The sequence below is a fragment of the Tamandua tetradactyla genome, chromosome 1 (genome assembly GCF_023851605.1).
Source record: "Tamandua tetradactyla isolate mTamTet1 chromosome 1, mTamTet1.pri, whole genome shotgun sequence".
Lineage (NCBI taxonomy): Eukaryota > Metazoa > Chordata > Mammalia > Pilosa > Myrmecophagidae > Tamandua > Tamandua tetradactyla.
In genome coordinates this window covers 18,917,179-18,937,252 of record NC_135327.1, presented here as the reverse complement: position 1 = coordinate 18,937,252, position 20,074 = coordinate 18,917,179, and the positions used below count along the sequence as shown (strand labels likewise).

General features: G+C 40.3%; 1 protein-coding gene across 13 annotated transcripts in view; it reads left to right on the top strand.

Moving 5' to 3' along the window:
- The window catches only part of RALY (RALY heterogeneous nuclear ribonucleoprotein), a 144,104-nt gene that overhangs the window by 62,813 nt on the left and 61,217 nt on the right, over nucleotides 1-20,074 (top strand). For 7 of the 13 annotated variants that reach the window (XM_077110877.1, XM_077110896.1, XM_077110856.1 and 4 more), the window contains 2 exons: nucleotides 5,070-5,152; nucleotides 5,938-6,033. In XM_077110877.1, the coding sequence (XP_076966992.1) occupies nucleotides 5,983-6,033 (51 nt within the window). In that variant the 5' untranslated portion in view covers nucleotides 5,070-5,152; nucleotides 5,938-5,982. Of the gene's footprint in view, nucleotides 1-5,069; nucleotides 5,153-5,937; nucleotides 6,034-20,003; nucleotides 20,053-20,074 lie in introns of all 13 variants that reach the window. The other 6 variants (XM_077110919.1, XM_077110909.1, XM_077110902.1 and 3 more) reach the window with 2 other exon arrangements.

Here is a 20,074-nt window from a genome sequence, read left to right as displayed (position 1 = left end):
ACAAACCTACAAAATCCCGTGCCCTGTTCAAGGTTTCATGTACTTATAGTGTTCAGTTAGCCTGGAATACCAGTGATTCTTATATTTGTACTCCTTTTTTGTCCATCATTTCCCTGAGACCCATTTCCATTTTTTTCCATCTTTCTTGCTATTTATTCTTTTCTGTGCGCTAGTTCAATTTTTCTGTCTTCTAGCTCACTTATTCTTCTTTTGGCATCCTTGAATCTGTTATCATGTGTCTCTAGTATATTTTCTGCTATTTTTCTATTTAATCATTCAAATTCTTCTTTATGCTCTTCTAGATTCTTCCTGATAGCCTTCATTTCTTTATAAATGCCCTTGAATAGTTGTTCCATTTTCTCAGTCCTCTGTGGTGTTTTTATTTGATTGTTTGGCGGGGTCATTTCTGCCTGGATCTTCATAAGCTTTGTGATTCTCTGTTTTGTTTGGGGCATTATCTTCATGAAGTTATTTCTCAAGTTGGTTTCCTTCACTCATCTAGAGTTTTTTTATTTATTTGGTTTTCATTGAAAGTTTTCCTTCTGTACTTGGTTTGTCAGTAATTTCCTGCTAAACCAAGGCCCGGATCTTATGTAGGGGCTAGAATTCTACTTGATGGTGTATTCAGAGGGATGCACGGGTAATTCAGTGGCAGAATGCCTGCCTGCCATGTGGGAGACCCGGCCTCAATTCTCTGCCCCTCAAAAAATATGTACCATCCCTTCAAAAAAGAAAAGAACATACCTCAGCAATAATAGGCCCCGAAGTCAGGAGATATTTTGAGAATGAACTTAGACTGGTGCCCACAGGAGGGAGCGAAAATTTTAAAAAAATAATTAAAATAAAAAATACTAATAACAAAATATAGAAAAAATATTTTGAGAAAGAAACAAAAAAACCCCTAGGCATATAGGGAGTTTGCCAGAGTGTATGTACCACTTCTTCCCAGCATGTGGCATTCCTGAAGCACCTCCTTGTCTCAGGCCTGCCCCTCCCTGACTGCAGCAGCTGGCTTGGAAGGTGGCGTGTGTGGCAGGAGTCTGCTCCCATTGGGAAGTGGCAGGTTGGCCAGTCCTGGCACACCAGACAAGTGAGCCAGTTATAATGCTCCAGGGAAACAGCTACTTGCAGTGCCTGGCCAAGCTGCTGTTCACCAGACCTGAAGGGCTGGCTATTCCTTGTGTCTGGCTGGGTGATTGTTCCCAGTGCCCAGGGTGTGGCTTTTCACAGTGGATAACTAGGCACACCCCTGGGCTCCACACAGGTGCTGCCGACTATTGAGTTGTGCAAGGAGGTTTCCCCAGCCAATAGTTGGGGCAGGCTGGGGCAGAGAAATGGTCATTTACCTCCGATTTGCATTTCTCTGTATCATATCATCCACCCCTGGTGGGGGGTCATGGCCAGTCATACCCGCCCTCCTCTCCCTGTCTGGGTCTACCCATGTCTGTCCTCCCTACGAAATATTGAAAACCCTCTTTGATCGTTCACCCCCCTGGGACTGCAGTCCCAGTTATGTTTCCCTGTTCTTGTTCTATGGAGCAGGGGTGAATCCAGCCTCCCCTACTCTACTGTCTTCCCAGAAGTCTTTCTTTTTAATTTTTTATGAATTAAAAAAAAATTGCAAGAAACACAAACATTCCCAACACATACACTCAGCAATTCACAATATCATCACATAGTTGCATATTCATCATCATGATCATTTCCCAGAACATTAGCATCAATTCAGAAAAAGAAATAAAAAGACAACAGAAAAATATAACAAAGAAAAAAAATTTTACATGCCATACCCCTTACTGATCCCTTTCATTGATCACTAGCATTTCAACTAAATCTGTTTTAACATTTGTTCCCCCTATTATTTATTTTTATTCCGTATGTTCCTCTCATCTGTTGACAAGGTAGATAAAAGGAGCATCAGACACAAGGTTTTTACAATCACACAGTCACATTGTGAAAGCTATATCATTATACAATCATCATCAAGAAACATGGCTACTAGAACACAGCTCTACATTTTCAGGCAGTTCCCTCCAGCCTCTCCATTACATCTTGGATAACAAGGTGATACCTACTTAATGCATAAGAATAACCTCCAGGATAACCTCTCGACTCTGGAATCTCTCAGCCATTGACACTTTGTCTCATTTCACTCTTCCCCGTTTTGGTCGAGAAGGTTTTCTCAATCCCTTGATGCTGAATCTCAGCTTATTCTGGGATTTCTGTCCCACGCTGCCAGGAAGATCCACATCCCTGGTAGTCATGTCCCACGTAGACAGGGGGAGGGTGGTGAGTCTGCTTGCTGTGTTGGCTGGAGAGAGAGGCCACATCTGAGCAACAAAAGAGGTTCTCTTGGGGGTGACTCTTAGGCTTAATTTTAAGTAGGCTTGACCTATCCCCTGTGGGGTTAAGTTTCATATCAACAAACCCCAAGACTGGGGGCTTGTTGTCCACACTGCTTTGTTGTCCACACTGTCCTTTGGTTGTCCACACTGCTTGTGAGAATATCAAGAATTCAACTTGGGGAAGTTGAGTTTTCCCCCGTTCTCACCATTCCCTGAAGGGAACTTTGCAAATACTTTCCACTCACTGATCAAATTGCTCTGGGATGCATCAGGGCATCACCTTTCCCAGAAATCTTTCCCATGACATTCTCTAAGGGAGCTTGGGTTACCTTTTGCATGCAGGGCAAATTCTGGGATGGTGAGTCCCTCAGACTACCACTAGAGAGATTGGGTCAGACAAACGTGTTTCCAGTATGTACAAGAGTTATTCTGCTCCTCTGGAACCAGGGCCAGTGATCCATACTTGGAGCATTGGTCAGCTCCATGCTGAACTGGTGAGGCAATGAAGAGGGGCCAGTCAGGGCACCATTGGATCCTACTGATCTTTTTTTTTCCTGGTACAGCTTTTTTTAAACAATATTATTGTGAAAGATAACATATATACAAAAAAGTGATACATTTCTGTGAACATTGTAACAAATAATTATAGAACAGATTTCAGAGCTTGAATAACTTGAAATAACTGTATAAGGGATACAGTTCCACAATTTCAGTTTTTCCTTGTAGCTGCTCTAAGACAATGGAGATTAGAATATCAGTATAATGATTCAATGGTTATGCTCGTTTGTTAAGTACTATCTTCTCTGTCATAACTCCTCCTTTGATCCTTCTTCCAATATTTAGAAGTATTTGGGCTATGCCCGTTTTAATTTTTCATGTTTGAAAGGGGTGTCAACAGTTAGATCCTGCCTAATATCCCTTGAGGAAAGTTAATTCATCCCTATCCTGAACTACAAAGTACCTAAGGACAAGCCTTACAGTAAGGCCAACCAGGCCCAGGAAATGTATGTTTACTGATTGGATATACTCATTGTTGTTCAAAACAGAAAAAACTGTTTTAAGAACTGGATGGGAGTCTCCCATCATTTATCTCCCCACCTTTCCTACTTTTCACACTGATTCTCACAAAAATCCCCATATACTCTAGCCAGAATGGAAGTTGAGTCCCTATTTTGCAGAAGAGAAATCTGAGGCTCAAATTAGAACCCAAGTCTCTCCTTAGAACATAGATCTGAGCTGGAAGAATAAGAACAGAAATCTTAACTCACCAGGCTTCCATTTTCAGAAAGTAATAGGAATTCCTACAAGAGAGAAGAGGACCAAGAAACTGAATTCCTGAGCCTTAGCCATTTTGTAGCCATAAGCTGGAGATATTTTTAGAACACAGAGTGTGTGGCTAATTTAAGAAATCAGCTAGGCCTTAAAGATTAAGCAGGGTTTGCATATGCATAAATAAAGATGGGCGTTTCAGGGGAGGGGACAGTATGGACCAAAGTATGGGTGCTGGAAAGCCCATTGCCCAGGTAACAGAGATGATGACAGAACGTAATATACCTAGTTATTGGGAACCATGATGGGTTTTTGAGCAGGATGTGGCATTAGGAACATTAGTCTGTCAATGTGGGCCCAGTGGATTGGAGCAGGAGGGTGGGGGGAGAGTGGTGAGAGACTAGGGAAAACGCTACTGTAACAGTCTGTCCTTGTAATGTTAATACATTTTGAGAACTATTTCAACAGGACAAGCAAGGGATGAGATTCTGAATTAAGTTGACACGGTAGGAAATAAAGACCAGTTTGGACGTAGAACTCCTAGTACGTTTAAAAAATAAATGAATAAAAAGCCACAGAACTTGGCAATTGTGGGAATCAGAAGAAAGGAGGTGTAGGAGAGCATGAACATTTGTAATCTGAGTGCCTAGGAGAATAGTTATGCCATTTACTAAGCAACAGAGGCTGGGAAATAGAAGATGATTTCAGTTTGAACATGTTGAATTGGAGGTACTGATAATCCAACCCCTTTACCATCAACTTTTTAGCTATCCACCCTCTAGTGGCTCTGCTTTTGCTGTGACCTAAAGCTATAGAGAATCTTCAGTTTCATGTGTTTTCCCATTCAGAGGTGCTAATTATATTCATCATGTTGTGCCACCATAACCACCATCCATTACCAAAACTTTTCCATCATCCCAAAAGAAACTCTGTACCCATAAAGTATTAATTTCCTATTGCCCACCCCAACTTCTGCCTCTGGTAACCTACATTCTTATTTCTGACTATGAATTTGTGTGTAGCTTATTTTACTTAACTTGATATCTTCAAGGTTTTGCCATGTTGTAGCTTGACCATGCTTATTCTTGCTTATTGTTGTCTCAGAGTCTTTGCAGTTGCTATTCCTACTCTTTAGAACACTTTCCTCAGATCTTTGCATGTCTTCCTTTTTTCATGTCTTGTCCTGATAACACCCTTTGGAAAGGCCTTCTCTGACCATTTTATCTAAAATAGACTCCACTCCTACTTCTTGTCACTTTTTTCTTTCTTCACGTTGCTCTATTTTTCTTTACAGCAGTTAGCACTATGTGAAATTATATATTTAATTATTACTTTATTTGTATCTTTCCCTAGGACACAAGATGTGTGGGAATAGGAGCTTTGATTGCCCATACTGACCTAAGTTCATACCGTTTTTTGAGTGGGGCTGTTGACTTACTTCTCTTTCTTTTGTAGGTGAGTCCTGTTCCTAGAGGCAGCTGGTGCTGGCCCTGTAACAAATTGGAGGAGATAGCTGGTTTAACTCAGCCTTGATACCGGTGAGTTAGGGTGCCTGGGCAAACTGGGGGTAAGCTTAGGCCAAAATATAGGGAAACTAATTGGGGGATTATTTTTGACAAAATATAGGAAAACTAGTTGGGGGATTATTTTTCCCTATTTCCCTTACCATTTTTACAGATAACTGATGATTACTCTCTTATTTGATGTCTAAAGACATCTTAGACAGGGAGGAGAGTTGCGATAACATTTCTGGAGCTGCCAAGAGAAGCTCTGGAATCATTGGCTATGAGTAAGGGAAGACAGGCTTAATTCCTTCTTGTTTCTGCCCACTGTGTTTTGCTGGGGGGTATCCTCGGAGCTCACAATTAAATGTATTCTCCCACAAACTTTCTTAATGTGATCTCACAGTCCTTAGGGTCTTTGCTGTGACTTTGTAAGCCCTAGGTCAGCTTCAGAAAATCCTCTAGTTTTATTGATCCCGCAAACTGATCATGAAACTGATCATATGGTGAGAGTGGGAAGGCTCTTTAAAGGGGATATCAGGTGATGCTCAGAAGGAATACAGTACATGATGAGAAGAGAACGGATATCAACACATTACGAACTTATTTCTCTATTAGTAAAATTGGAATGCCTCTCCCTTACATGTTTGTTGTGTGTTCACCAGCTATATGGGGATGTTGTAGGGAAGCAAATGAGAAATGCAGATAGGAAAACCCTTTGAATTGAAAAGCAGCACAATGGAAATGAAAATGAGAGGAAAGTGTTAGAAAAATCCTTGGCATCTCAGTCCCTGACCTGTTTGCCATTCTACCTCCCAAAGGTAAAAAGAGTTTCCTATGGAAATCTGCATTGTAAATCTTCTCTCATGCCCTCATCCTCCTCTCCTTCTTCTGTGGATCCTCTGATGTACCCAAAGGTCAGTTTTTCTATAAGGGAAGGGATTCCAGGATGCAGATGACAAAGCCAAGCAGCATTGGCAGTCCAGATTTGTAGCATGTGGGTTGAAAAATACAGGCTGAAATACCTTCACACACTCAGGCCCTTCACATACTCAGGCCCCAAGGCCACTGCTGACATAGATAATTAAGCAGTTCTCAAGAACCGTCTCCAGCATATGTCTGTACTTCTTCACTAAATTCACTGAGATATTGTGTTGTTCCCATCCATCATCCCAGAAGAAGAAGGCAGTTTCTATTTGGGTCCTAGGCTCCCTGCTGTACCTCCTTCCCTTGTGTCACCTTCCCCTCCCCACAACGTGTAGTGAAAAATATGCTTATTCTGTTAAGGACTTATCTTACTGGAGGCCAAGCTTATCTGGTTTTTTTTTTCCACTTTCTGTTTTCCTTGGCCAATGATGTAGTCCCCTCTCTTCATACTCTATAACAGTGCATCATGAACATTGCATTGCTTCCTCTGCCTGAGGGTACTTAAAGGGGTCTGTCTCCCAACCTCATGCTCTTGGACTCCATATTGGCCAGCCCCAACTTTCCTTCTCTCTGTGAGCCTACAGGCTATTGTTGCCACCTTCTTTTGGCTTGTTAATCTAAAGTTCTACAGCTTTCATAGTGGGGACCCAAGCCTGGTTCTTATTGTTCTTACAACAACTGTCTTGTGAAGAAGTTCTACTACTGGTTGTTTTAAAATATCTTGTAAATAAGTGTATAATATACATGTATCCATATAGTAATATCTTATTTATCTGACACCTTCATTTTCCAGAGCTCAACTAAAAAAACAAGAGGGAAGTGCAAAGCAGTGTCATCCTTAAACCCTTGCGCAGCACTAACTTATTCTTATTTTTATGTCTTGTAACAAGCTTGGCAATGTGGTTTCTGAACCCCCATAAGATAAAAGGCAGTAAATAAAAAAAAGTTTCTACACTAACAGAAACTAGAGACCAAAGCTGAAAGCTGATAGTAAAGGGAGAGGTGAAAGAATGATGAGAAAGAAAAACCAAAGCAATAATTTAAGTACACGAGCCTTACAATATCTTATGTACCTCAGTAAGATAGGAGTGGTGCTAGGGAATTTTTAAGTTAAAAAGTTTTAATTAAAAATTGAAGGCCAGAGATATCAAAAAATGTTAAATGATTTGCCCAATTGATATTTGTTGAATCTAATATCAGGCACTGCACTGAATGTAGAAAAATTATTCCATTTTCATAGCACCTTGTGAGTTAAATGGTGATATTCTCATTTTGTAAATTATTGACCCTTAAAGGACACACTGGCAGCGAGGGAGTGGAAGACCTAAGCTTAGAACACAGGAGATTCAGGCTCCAGAGAAACAAGTCTTTTTGTTATCCTGCCTTGAACCTTTCCCCCATCTAGTCCTTATAAACCACTTGGCCTGGGGAGTTCCCCCTCTTTTATTCATTCCCCTATACATTTTTTTATTTTTAAAGTTGTCTCTTCTAATTGTGTTGGGTCTTTCTGGGGATTTGCATAACTGAACAAACTTGCCTTAGGGCATTTTATCTTTTTCTTGTCCTCAGAATGAAGCAGTCTCTTCTTTATAACCCAGGTGTTGTGTGAGGACCATCTCTGACCATCTTATTTAAAATAGCTCTTCTCTCTTGTCTTTCTCTGTAACTTACCTTATTTTACTTTTCTCAATAGCAGGTATTGATATTTGCTGTGGTATGTATTTGTTTGTGTATCATTTGGCTCCCATGAAAAACAGAAGCTCTATTAGGGTAATGCTGCCCTTTTTTAATTCTTTTTTTTCTTTTCCTCCTACTGTGTTGTCCTTAACATCTAGAACAGTACCTGGCATATGTACACCCTCTTTAAATATTTCTTGGTTGATTCAATGACCAGTGCAGAGTAAAACATGATTGTCTCCTCCATTCTGGACGTTATCCCTCTGTTAATGCCACCTCACGTTGAATTGTCTTTTTTTTTTGGTATGCTGTGGGTGGGGGTTATATTTCATTCTTTTTTATGTGAATATATCCCATGTTGCAGCACCATTTGTTTGACTGTTGTTTTTTGAATACATGAGCCGGGAATAGAATCCAGGTCTCCCACAGGACAGGTGAGAATTCTACCACTGAACCCATGCACCCCTTGAATTAAGTCTTGACAGCTACATCCTACAGCTGCCTTGACTCACTCTGATCCAGAAAAATACTAAATCACCTTTTCATACTTGTTTGATCCAATCTGTCTTTACTTCTGTATCTTGTGTTACGACAGGGTTTAGGTGTAATGCTTAGAGTCAGGTGGGGATGTTATATCTATTCCCAGTTAGTCTTCTGGTTTCAGTTCACTTGCTAGTTTCATCAGCACTATCTTGTTACACTCCTTGAGATTTCTCTTTAAATGTTGAACAGGCCAGGGCTGAGTCCAAGACCCTGTGAGATGTCGCTGAATTCTTCCTAAGTCACAGCTATTGGGTAAAACTGTTCAAGCAGACAGTCAAGGTTCTTCATTTGCAAGGAAAGAGGGACAGACCTTGCTAAAATCCAAGAATATTACAACTGTGGTTACTCTTCCGCTCCCAAGCCAGTAGTCCATTTTGAAAAGAATAGTTTCATTTCCTTTGTGGTAAGTCCTGAAGGAAATTTCAGAATAGGGGAGGGAGGTGATAAACCAAAGAAGAGCTAGAGAAAGTGGCCAGTCCAGATGACCAGCAATCATACCATTCTCATTATTTCTCTTCTATTTGCTTCTTGGTTAGTTTGCTGTTCTTTCTCAAGTTCCTCCAGCTGAGAGGTTAAGTCCTTGATTTTTGCTCTTTCTTGTTTTTTATTCTCGTTTTCATTTGTCTCCAGGTAGCAACTGATTTCTCTAGGAATTTCTTCTTTGACCCACTGGCTGTTTAGGAGTGTATTATTTAATCTCCATATGTTTGTGAAAGTTCTTGTTCTTTGGTGGTTGTTGATATCCAACTTCATACCATTGTGATCAGAGAAAGTGCTTGGAATAATGTCGTTGTTTTTACATTTATTAAGACCTGTTTTGTACCCCGTCTATCCTGGAGAATGTTCCATGAACAGTAGAGAAGAATGTGTATCTTGGTGTTTTGAGGTGTAATGACCTATATGTGTCCGTTAGGTCTGATTCATTTATCAGATTGCTTAACTTCTCTATTTCCTTGTTGAACCTCTGTCTGGCTGTTCTGTCTATATAGGAGAGCAGTGTATTAAAGTCTCCTGCTATTATTGTTGAAACATCTGTCACTCCCTTAATTTTTGCCAATGTCCGTTTAATGTACTTTGGAGCGCTTTGATTTGAAACATAAACATTTAAGGTTGTTACTTCTTTTTCGTGGATTGTCCCTTTTATTAATATATAGTGTCTTTCTTTGTTTCTTATGATGCGTTTACATTTAAAGGCTATTTTGTCCAGTATTAGTATAGCTACTCCTGCTTTCTTTTGGTTGTAGCTTGCATGGAGCATCTATTTTCATCCTTTCACTTTCAGTCTATTTGTATCTGTGTCTAAGATGAGTCTCTTGTAAACAGCATGTAGCTGGATTATGTTTTGATTGTGTTTCTTAATCTATTCTGCCAATATGTATCTTTTAATTGGTAAATTTAGTCTGTTAACTTTCAGAGTTATTACTGAAAAGGCATTTCTTGAATCCACCATCTTATCCTCTGGATTTTATTTGTCAACTCTATATATTCTTTTCCCTCTTTCTCTTTTTATCCTTTAAGTTACCCTTACTGGTACTCTTCAATTCTGTGCCCTCCTCCAGACCTCCCTCTCCTGTCTTTTTTTTTCAACTGGCAGAAATCCCTTTGGTATTTCTTGTAGGGCCGTTCTCTTGTTGGCAGATTCCTTCAGGATTTGTTTGTTTGTGAAAATTTTAATTTTTCCCTCAGTTTTGAAGGACAATTTGCCTGGGTACAGAATTCTTGGGTGGAAGTCTCTTTCAGGGTCTTAAATATATCATAACACTGCTTCTTCACCTCCTTAATGTCAGTTTAGTAGTCTGAACTCAGTCTTATGTGATTTCCCATGTATGTCGTAGATTGTTTTTCTCTTGCTGCTTTCAGAATTATCTGCTTCTCTTCAACATTTGACAGACTGATTAGTATATATCTTGGGGAAGGCCTATTTGGATCTATTCAATTTGGACTTCGTTGGGCTTCTTTGATTTGTGTATTTATGTCCTTTATAAGGGTTGGGAAATTTCCCCCCAGATATCCTCAACTAATCTCCCTAGCCCTTTACTCTTCTCTTCTTCTTCTGGGACACCAGTGATTGTTACATTTGTGCACTGTTTTGTCCGTCATTTCCCTGAGATCTAAGTCAAATGTTTTGAGAGTTAGAAATCAGTTCTCCTGTCCTCTAGTTCGCTTATTCTTTCTTCTCCCTCTTTAAATCTGCTGTTGTGTGTCTCTAGTATATTTTTTATTTGTTCTACAACATCTTTAATCTCTTTGTGATATCTGCTATTTTTCTGTTTGTTCTTTCATACTCCTCTTTATGCTCTTCTAGTGTCTTCTTGGTCCCCTTTATGTCACTAGCCATGCCATTTATTTTATTTCGTAGAGTTATATGAACATCTTTGACTAGTTGTTCCAATGTCTATGTCTCCTCTGTTTTTATTTGGTCATTAGTTTGGGCTGTATTTCTCTGCATCATGATATGCTTAGTGATCGTCTGTTGTCTTCGAGTAGTGTAAATATCTTGATAGGTTTACTTTGGAAGTTGATTCTTTTAGTAGTCTGAAGCTTTGTATTTGCGGGATGGATGTGGAGCACAACAGTGTGGTGATGTCTTGTGGTGCAAATATAGGTACAGGTTGGGGATACTACCCTGGTGCCTGTGAGCATGGGGTGTGGGTCGTGGAGTTGTGGACGTGTGGTGCAGGAGCCAAGGGTATGGGGTACAGGTCAGGCAGACCTTGGAGCGCAGGAGCAGAACACACAGAGGTAGAATGTGGTGGGAGCTGGATGGGGAGGCTGTCTGTATACATGGGGGATGGTGTGTGGGTAGTTGTGGGTAGGCATCTGGTGGGGGTGTCAGGATGCAGAGAAGGTGGCACAGAGATTGGGGCATGGTTGGGTAGAGGGTGCGGGTGTGTCTTTGTGCAAGAGGAAGGGTCCAGAGGGCCCTGGATGCAGATGTGAAAGTGTGCAGGGGTGGGTATAGGTCACTAGGATTGCAGGTCGTGGGTTGGGAGTGTGTGTGTGTGTGTGTGTGTGTGTGTGTGTGTGTGTGTGTGGCCATGGCCATTGCCCTGGCGTGGGTGCGCAGGTATGGAGTAGTTTGGTAGGTTGGAGCAGGTATGCACACATGTATAGGGTGGGGGCTATGTAATACAGATTTGACCATGAGCACCTGCCAGATGTGGGAGCAGGGTACTTGTGCTGAGGTGGGTGGGTCAAATGTGCACATTTGTGGGGCAGGAATCGGGGTGCAGGGGTCAAGAAGTCAGTACATGAATCCTTGGGCACCTGGTGGCAGGGAGGATGTGGCTGTGCATGCAAATGGGTCTGGGGGTGAGGCCCTGGTGTGCACTGGTCTAGGGGGCCGGGCGCTTGACTGCACATGTGCAGAGCTTGGGGTACCTGGCTGGGGTTGCGTCTACGTGGGCTAGGGTTGAATGTGGCCTAGCTGTGCAAGTCAGTGCGTGCCCAGAGCTGGGGGCACCCATTTCTATAGACTTGTTTTAAGTGAGACATTTTCTCCACCTTGGAACTGTGAACTAGCAACTTATTAAATTCCCTTTTTAAAAGCCATTCCATTCTGGCATCTAACACTAGAACAGGGCGCATTAGGATGTTTGCGCCAGCCAGACAGTCTCTGGTTTTCTGCTTCTCAGTTCTTCAGCTTTTGCAACCAGGACTTCCCTGGGTGATGTTCAAGACCCTTCCAGGTCACTTAAACCCTGAAATCGCTCTCAGTCACTTTCCTGTCCCTTCTCTAGCTGTTCCTTGGAGCAGGGTTGAACTCAACCTATCCTATTCTGCCATCTTCCTAAATTCTCCATGCCATTCTAATTATAAATTAGACTGTTAAAAAGAGAAAAAGTCTTGTATTCTTCCAGACTTTGCTTTCCTGGAAGTTTTTCTTACTGAACTTGGTCTTGCTTTCAGGACTTGTACATAAAATCACACTTCACCTTTGTTTGAAAATTATAGTCAGTCTTTCTGAAGTCCCCTCTTTTCCAGACTAAACATCCCTTGTGTTTTCATCTGGTGTACTTATGTCTTGGCTTTTTGGCCCTTTACTAACCTTGGAGGCCTAATCTGAATATGTTCCATTTGGTCATTGTCCCTCTTTATAAATGGGGCAGTTCTTTTGGCTGATGGGTTCTGTGCACAATTATCATCTTCGAATACATGCCCTCAATAACTTTTTTTTTTTTTAATTTTTTTATTAATCAAAAAAAAGAAAAGAAATTAACACAACATTTAGAAATCATTCCATTCTACAAATGCACTCAGTAATTCTTAGTATCATCACATAGATGTATGATCATCATTTCTTAGTACATTTGCATCGATTTAGGAAAAGAACTAGCAAAACAGCAGAAAAAAATATAGAATGTTAATATAGAGAAGAGAATTAAAATAATAATACTAATAATATATATATATATATAAAAAGGAAAAAGAAAAAAAACAAAAACAAAAGATACAAACACACAAACAACCAAACAAAAAACCATATTTCAGGTACAGCTTCATTCAGTGTTCCAACATAGTTACATTACACTTAGGTATTATTGTGCTGTCCATTTTTGAGTTTTTGTATCTAGTCCTGTTGCACAGTCTGTATCCCTTTAGCTCCAATTACCCATTATCTTACCCTGTTTCTAACTCCTGCTGGTCTCTGTTACCAATGATATATTCCAAACTGATTCTCAAATGTCGGTTCACATCAGTGGGACCTTACAGTATTTGTCCTTTAGTTTTGGGCTAGACTCACTCAGCATAATGTTCTCTAGGTCCATCCATGTTATTACATGCTTCATAAGTTTAGTCTGTCTTAAAGCTGCATAATATTCCATCGTAGGTATACGCCACAGTTTGTTTAGTCACTCGTCTGTTGATGAACATTTTGGCTGTTTCCATCTCTTTGCAATTGTAGATAATGCTGCTATAAACACTGGTGTGCAAATGACCGTCTGTGTCTTTGCCCTTAAGTCCCTTGAGTAGATACCTAGCAGTGGTATTGCTGGATCGTAATCCATTCTGCCATTCTATGTCTTTTGATTGGGAAATTCAGTTCATTAACTTTTAGTATTATTACTGTTTGGATAATATTTTCCTCTACCATTTTGGCTTTTGTATTATATATATCATATCTGATTTTCCTTCTTTCTACACTTTACTCCATACCTCTCTCTTCTGTCTTTTCGTATCTGACTCTAGTGCTCCCTTTAGTATTTCTTGCAGAGCTGGTCTCTTGGTCACAAATTCTCTCAGTGACTTTTTGTCTATAAATGTTTTAATTTCTCCTTCATTTTTGAAGGACAATTTTGCTGGATATAGGAGTCTTGGTTGGCAGTTTTTCTCTTTTAGTAATTTAAATATATCATCCCACTGTCTTCTAGCTTCCATGGTTTCTGCTGAGAAATCTACACATAGTCTTATTGGGTTTCCCTTGTATGTGACAGATTGTTTTTCTCTTGCTGCTTTCAAGATCCTCTCTTTCTCTTTGACCTCTGACATTCTAACTAGTAAGTGTCTTGGAGAACGCCTATTTGGGTCTATTCTCTTTGGGGTGCGCTGCACTTCTTGGATCTGTAAATTTAGGTCTTTCATAAGAGTTGGGAAATTTTCAGTGATAATTTCTTCCATTAGTTTTTCTCCTCCTTTTCCCTTCTCTTCTCCTTCTGGGACACCCACAACACGTATATTTGTGCGCTTCATATTGTCATTCAGTTCCCTGATCCCCTGCTCAAGTTTTTCCATTCTTTTCCCTATAGTTTCTGTTTCTTTTTGGAATTCAGATGTTCCATCCTCCAGTTCACTAATTGTAGCTTCTGTCTCTTTAGATCTACCATTGTAGGTATCCATTGTTTTTTCCATTTTTTCTTCTTTGTCCTTCACTCCCATAAGTTCTGTGATTTGTTTTTTCAGATTTTCTGTTTCTTCTTTTTGTTCAGCCCATGTCTTCTTCATGTCCTCCCTCAATTTATTGATTTGGTTTTTGAAGAATTTTTCCATTTCTGTTCGTATATTCAGCATTAGTTGTCTCAGCTCCTGTATCTCATTTGAACTATTGGTTTGTTCCTTTGACTGGGCCATATCTTCAATTTTCCGAGCGTCATCCATTATTTTCTGCTGGTGTCTGGGCATTTGATCAGATTTCCCTGGGTGTGTTACCCAGCTGGTTGAAAGCTTTTTCTGTGAAATCTCTGGGCTCTGTTTTTCTTTTCCTGCCCAGTAGGTGGCGCTCGTCTGTCTGTACCCCAGTCGGCCCGGGAAACCGCGCGTGGAGGTGGGGGTCGCTGGCCGCCGCGGCTTGGGAGAGTGCCGGTCCTAATTGCCCAGCTGGCCCGAAACACCAAGCGTGACGGGAGGGCCCCGCTATCCAACGTTCCCAGTCAGGCCGGGGAGCCACGTGCGTGGAGGGGACCCCAGTCGCCAGCCGCCCCGGCCGGGAAAACGCGCGCCCCTCGGGTAGCTCACCGCAGCAGATTCTCCCTGCCCGTTCAGCTGTTCCAGAATGGGGTACGCTGTCTTTTTGGTCTCTGTCGTGACTCCGGGAGCTGTTTCGTATTGTTTCTGTTTCTTTAGTTGCTTTTCTGGAGGAGGAACTAAGACCCGCGCGTCTTACTAAGCCGCCATCTTCTCCGGAAGTCCCCTCAATAACCTTTTTGATAGATTTATCTATCCGTTAAAAGACTGAACAAAGAGGGAACCTCTGCAGGCTGGAACAAAGGCTAAGACTGAATAGATTGGAGACAGAGTAGTGAAGCAGAATTTAGGAAGCTTGGGGACCCAAAAATATCTCAACTGATTCTGTCTAAAAATACATTTTTACAAGTCTTTAGCAACTGAGATGACTGAAGTAGGGAAGACTCGGAGACAAACCCTAGTCAGTACCACATCAAAACTGCTTTTTTGATGTGTCTGTTGTGCTGTTCTAAGAATGGCTTTTTTGGGGAGTCTGTTGTGCTGTTCTAAGAGCATCAGGATCCTGTACCAGCCAAAGCAAATCAAACATGAGAGCTTATAGAGTGTTTGTTTCTAAATCAAGCATAAGCTGCATTATGACACAGGGGAATTGAGGAGGCTGTTGGCGGAGATGCTAAGAAAGCTGACATGCTTTCAGTTCTAATCTTTGCTATTACATAGAGGAGTAGAACTGACCTTGGTTCTAGGAAAGGAAAGAACCCTATGCTGAGACACGAGATCGTTTCTAGTCTGAAATTGATCCTGAGCAGGTGTCGTAACATCTTGGTGCCTCAGGTTTTTTCTCTCCTCCTACAATAATAGTAAATATCTGTACCTACTCCATCATCACTGCTCTATTTTCTTATGAAGAAATTATGGTTCAGAGAGATTAAGCTTTAGTTAGCAGCAAGAATGTGAATTCAAGGTCTCATGTCAAAGTATAAAGGTCTTTCTGTGCTCATGCTTCGTCTCTCAGTATTAATTGAGGGAGGTTGGACTTAGTTGGAACAAGACATTCCTCAATTTGAAAATAGTATGGTTCTACGTCACCTAAAATTGTGATTTCAAGACATTCTAAATTCTCTTGGGCTGGACAAAGCCTACCTGGTTGAGAAGCCTTCTCCACTAAATGAAATCCTCAACACCAAGGGCAAAAGTGAGACATAAGCACAATTTGAGAGCCAATGAAATTTCAGAAAATCAGCCTTGGAAAGATCCTTAGAGAATACATTGCCTGACTAGCTCATTTTGCTTCTGGGAATATGGCAGCCACCAAAAGAGAAATAGCTTAGTTGGGAATGCTAGCAAGTAGGTGATGGAGCACAAGCTGAGCCCACTTCTACCTTATGGTCTTGCTCACATTTGCTATTTACTCAGCCTCAACATTCCAGGCCATTCTGATGATCTTCTTTTTGATAGCTCTTTTCCAAAAGCTGATCACTGCCACTGCATGAGACTCCCAGCCACTTCTAACATCCTCTCAATTTAGATAATGGTTTTCTTTATAACTCTTCCTGATGCAGCATTAAGCAGGGCTGAAGTTGAGACTTCTCTGGCACTTTCTTCTCTCTCCTCTTTTTCCTTCTTTGCTATTTGATGCCATTAACCACAGACTAATGTGCCTTTGGAGGCACAGAACTGGAAGAGAAATCAACAAGGATAGATCAACTTTCTGCCTCCCTCCCTCTTCTTAGAGCTGAGGAAACAAAGGCCAAGAGATATTAAATGCCTTTTCCATGATTTACTTGGTAGCAGATCTGGGTTCAGAGCCTGGGTTACCATATTTTCCTTCTATAATCTGAGACTGAACATGTGGCATTGGAATTTATTTCAGTCACCAGTGGCTGAACACCAATCCAGGGCTTTTTTTTGGAAGGTACATGATCCGGGAATCGAATCTGAGTCTCCCTCATGGAAGGTGAGCATTCTACCACTGAACCAACCACCAGTGCACCCTCAATTCAGGTCTTTTTTTTAAATTAATTAAAAATTTTTTTTTAAATACCAAAAAACACCAAACAAACGCAAACATTCGTAACTTTTGATAGATTTGGTGGTCTGTTTCTGCACTCTTGATTTGATTCCATTGGTCAATGCTCCCATCTTTGTGCCAGTATCATGCTGTTTTGACCACTATGGCTTTATAAAACTTCTTAAAGTCAGAGAGTGTTAGTCCTACCACTTTGTTCTTCTTTTTTAGGATGCTTTTAACTACTCGTAGTCTCTTTCCTTCCAGATGAATTTGGAAGCTTTTCCGAGTCTTCAAAGTAGGTTTTTGGAATTTTTATTGGTACTGTGTTGAATCTATAGATAAATTTGGGGAGAACTGACATTTTTTATTTTTGCTATTTTTTCTTTTTTTATTAATTAAAAAAATTTTTTTTAAATACCAAAAACACCAAACGTAAACATTCATAATTTTTGATCATTCTGTTCTACATATATAATCAGTAATTCACAATATCATCACATAGTTGCATATTCATCATCATCATTTCTTGGAACATTTGCATCTATTCAGAAAAAGAACTAAAAAGAAAACAGAAAAAATTCATAAATACCATACCCCCCACCCCTCCCCCTCACTGATCACCAGCATTTCACTCTAGATTTATTTTCACATTTGTTCCCCCTGTTATTCATCTTTATTCCATATATTTTACTCATCTGTTGATAAGGTAGATAAAAGGGGCATCAGACACAAGGTTTTCACAATCACACAGTCACATTGTGAAAGCTATATCATTATACAATTATCTTTAAGAAACGTGGCGACTGGAATACAGCTCCACATTTTCAGGCAGTTCCCTCCAGCCTCTCCATTACATCTTGACTAACAAGTTGATATCTATTTAATACGTAACAATAACCTCCAGAATAACCTCTTGACTCTGTTTGGAATCTCTCAGTCATTGACACTTTATTTTGTCTCAGTTCTCTCTTTCCCCCTTTGGTCAAGAAGGTTTTCTCAATCCCCTGATGCTGGGTCTCAGCTCATTCTAGGGGTTTTCTCAATCCCTTAATGTTGAGTCTCAGCTCATTCCAGGATTTCTGTGCCACATTGCCAGGAAGGTCCACACCCCTGGGAGTCATGTCCCACGTAGACAGGGGGAGGGTGGTGAGTCTGCTTGTTGTGTTGGCTGGAGAGAGAGACCACATCTGAGCAACAAAAGAGATTCTCTTGGGGTGACTCTTAGGCCTAATTTTTAGTAGGCTTGACCTATCCTTTGTGGGGTTAAGTTTTATATGAATAAACCCCAAGACTGGAGGCCCAGCCTGTAGCTTTGGCCGTCCACACTGCTTGTGAGAATATCAAGAATTCAACTTGGAGAAGTCGAATTTCTCCCTGTTCTCACCATTCCCCGAAGGGGACTCTGCGAATACTTTTACACTCAGTGATCGAATCACTCTGGAATTCATCAGGGCATCACTCTGGACAAACAACAAAATTGCATGTCCTACCCAAGATTCCAAGTACTTACGGTGTTCAATCAACCTATCTACATAAGTCATATTAGGAAATGCACTAGTCAAAATATAAATTTTGTACCAAATAAACGTTTTTTTGCTTTAGTCTCACACATAAGGTGACATTTTAAAATATTAATTACCATCTATTTTCAGTACCCTGCAGTAATGACGTTCCTTTGTTCTTCCTCATGCATAAACATTTTTAAGATTTGTACATTTAGTCACTATTATTATACACTCTAGGCATTCCTAGATTATACCATCTCAATCTTTATCATCTGTCTTTCTTTCTGATTTCGTTTATGCCCCCAGCCCTCCTCCCTCTATCATTCTCACATGCAACTTCATTCAGTGTCATACAAGCATTCTTGTCATGATTACAATCAATGGCTCACAATTATCATCACATATTTTGTGCATTCATCACCATGATTGTGTTTTTGAACATTTGCATCTCTCCAGAAAAAGAACAGAAAAAAAAAGAAAACTCATACATACCATACCCCTTACCACTCCCTTTCACTGACCACTAGTATTTCAATCTACTCAATTTATTTTAACCTTTGTTCTCCCTATTATTTGTTTGTTTCTTACCCGTATTTTTTACTTATCTGTCCATTCTGTAAATAAGAGGAGAATCGGACACGAGGTTTTTGTAATCACAAGTCCCATTGTGAAAGCATGGGATACAGTTATCTTCAAGAAAGATAGTTACTGGAACAGAGCTCTACAGTTTCAGGTACTTCGCTCTAGCCATTCTAATACACCATAAACTAAAAAAAGGGATATCTATGTAATGCGTAAAAATAAATTCCCCAAGTTCACTCATTAATATTAGTTCATATAAGTGAGACCATGCTGTATTTGTCCTTTTGTTTCTGGCTAATTTCACTCAGCATAATGTCCTCAAGGTCTATCCACTTTGTAGCATGCTTTGTGACTTTATCCTGTCTTACAGCTGCTCAATATTCCATCGTATGTATATTACCACAGCTTGTTTAACCATTCAGCTACTGATAGACATTTGGGTGGTTTCCATCTCTTGGCAATTGTAAATAATGCTGATATAAACATTGGTGTGCAGGTGTCTGTCTGTGTCCTTGCCCTCATGTCCTCTGAATAGATACCTGTGAATGATGTTGCTGGATCATAAGGCAGTTCTATATTTAGCTTCCTGAGGAACCACCAAACTGCCTTCCACAGTGGTTGTACCGTTTTACATTCCCACCAACAGTGGATAAGTGTGCCTCTTTCTCCACATCTTCTTTAGCACTTGTCGTTTTCTGTTTTATTGATAATGGCCATTCTGGTGGGTGTGAGATGATATCTCATTGTGGTTTTGATTTCCATTTCCCTAATAGCCAGAGAAGTTGAGTATCTTTTTGTGTGCCTTTTAGCCACTTGTGTTTCCTCTTCTGAGAAGTATCTGTTCATGTCTTTTGCCCATTTTGTAATTGTCTTTTTGTTGTTGAGCTGTGCAATCTCTTTATATATTCTTGATACTAGATACTTATCTGATATATCGTTTCCAAATATTGTCTCCCATTGTGTAGGCTGTCTTTTTACTTTCTTGGCAAAGTTCTTTGATGCAGAAAAGTGTTTAATTTTGAGGAGATCCCATTTATCTCTTTCTTTCTTCAATGCTCATGCTTTGGGTGGAAGATCTAGGAAACTGCCCCCCTATTAAGAGTTTTATAAGATATTTCACTATGTTTCCTTTCTAAAAGTTTTATGGTCTTAGATCTATTGTGTAGATCTTTGATCCATTTTGAGTTAATTTTTGTATAAGGTGTGAGATATGAATCCTCTTTCATTCTTTTGCGTATAGGTATCCAGTACTCAAAGCACCATTTATTGACGAGACTGTTCTATCCCAGGTGAGTTGGCTTAACCTCCTTA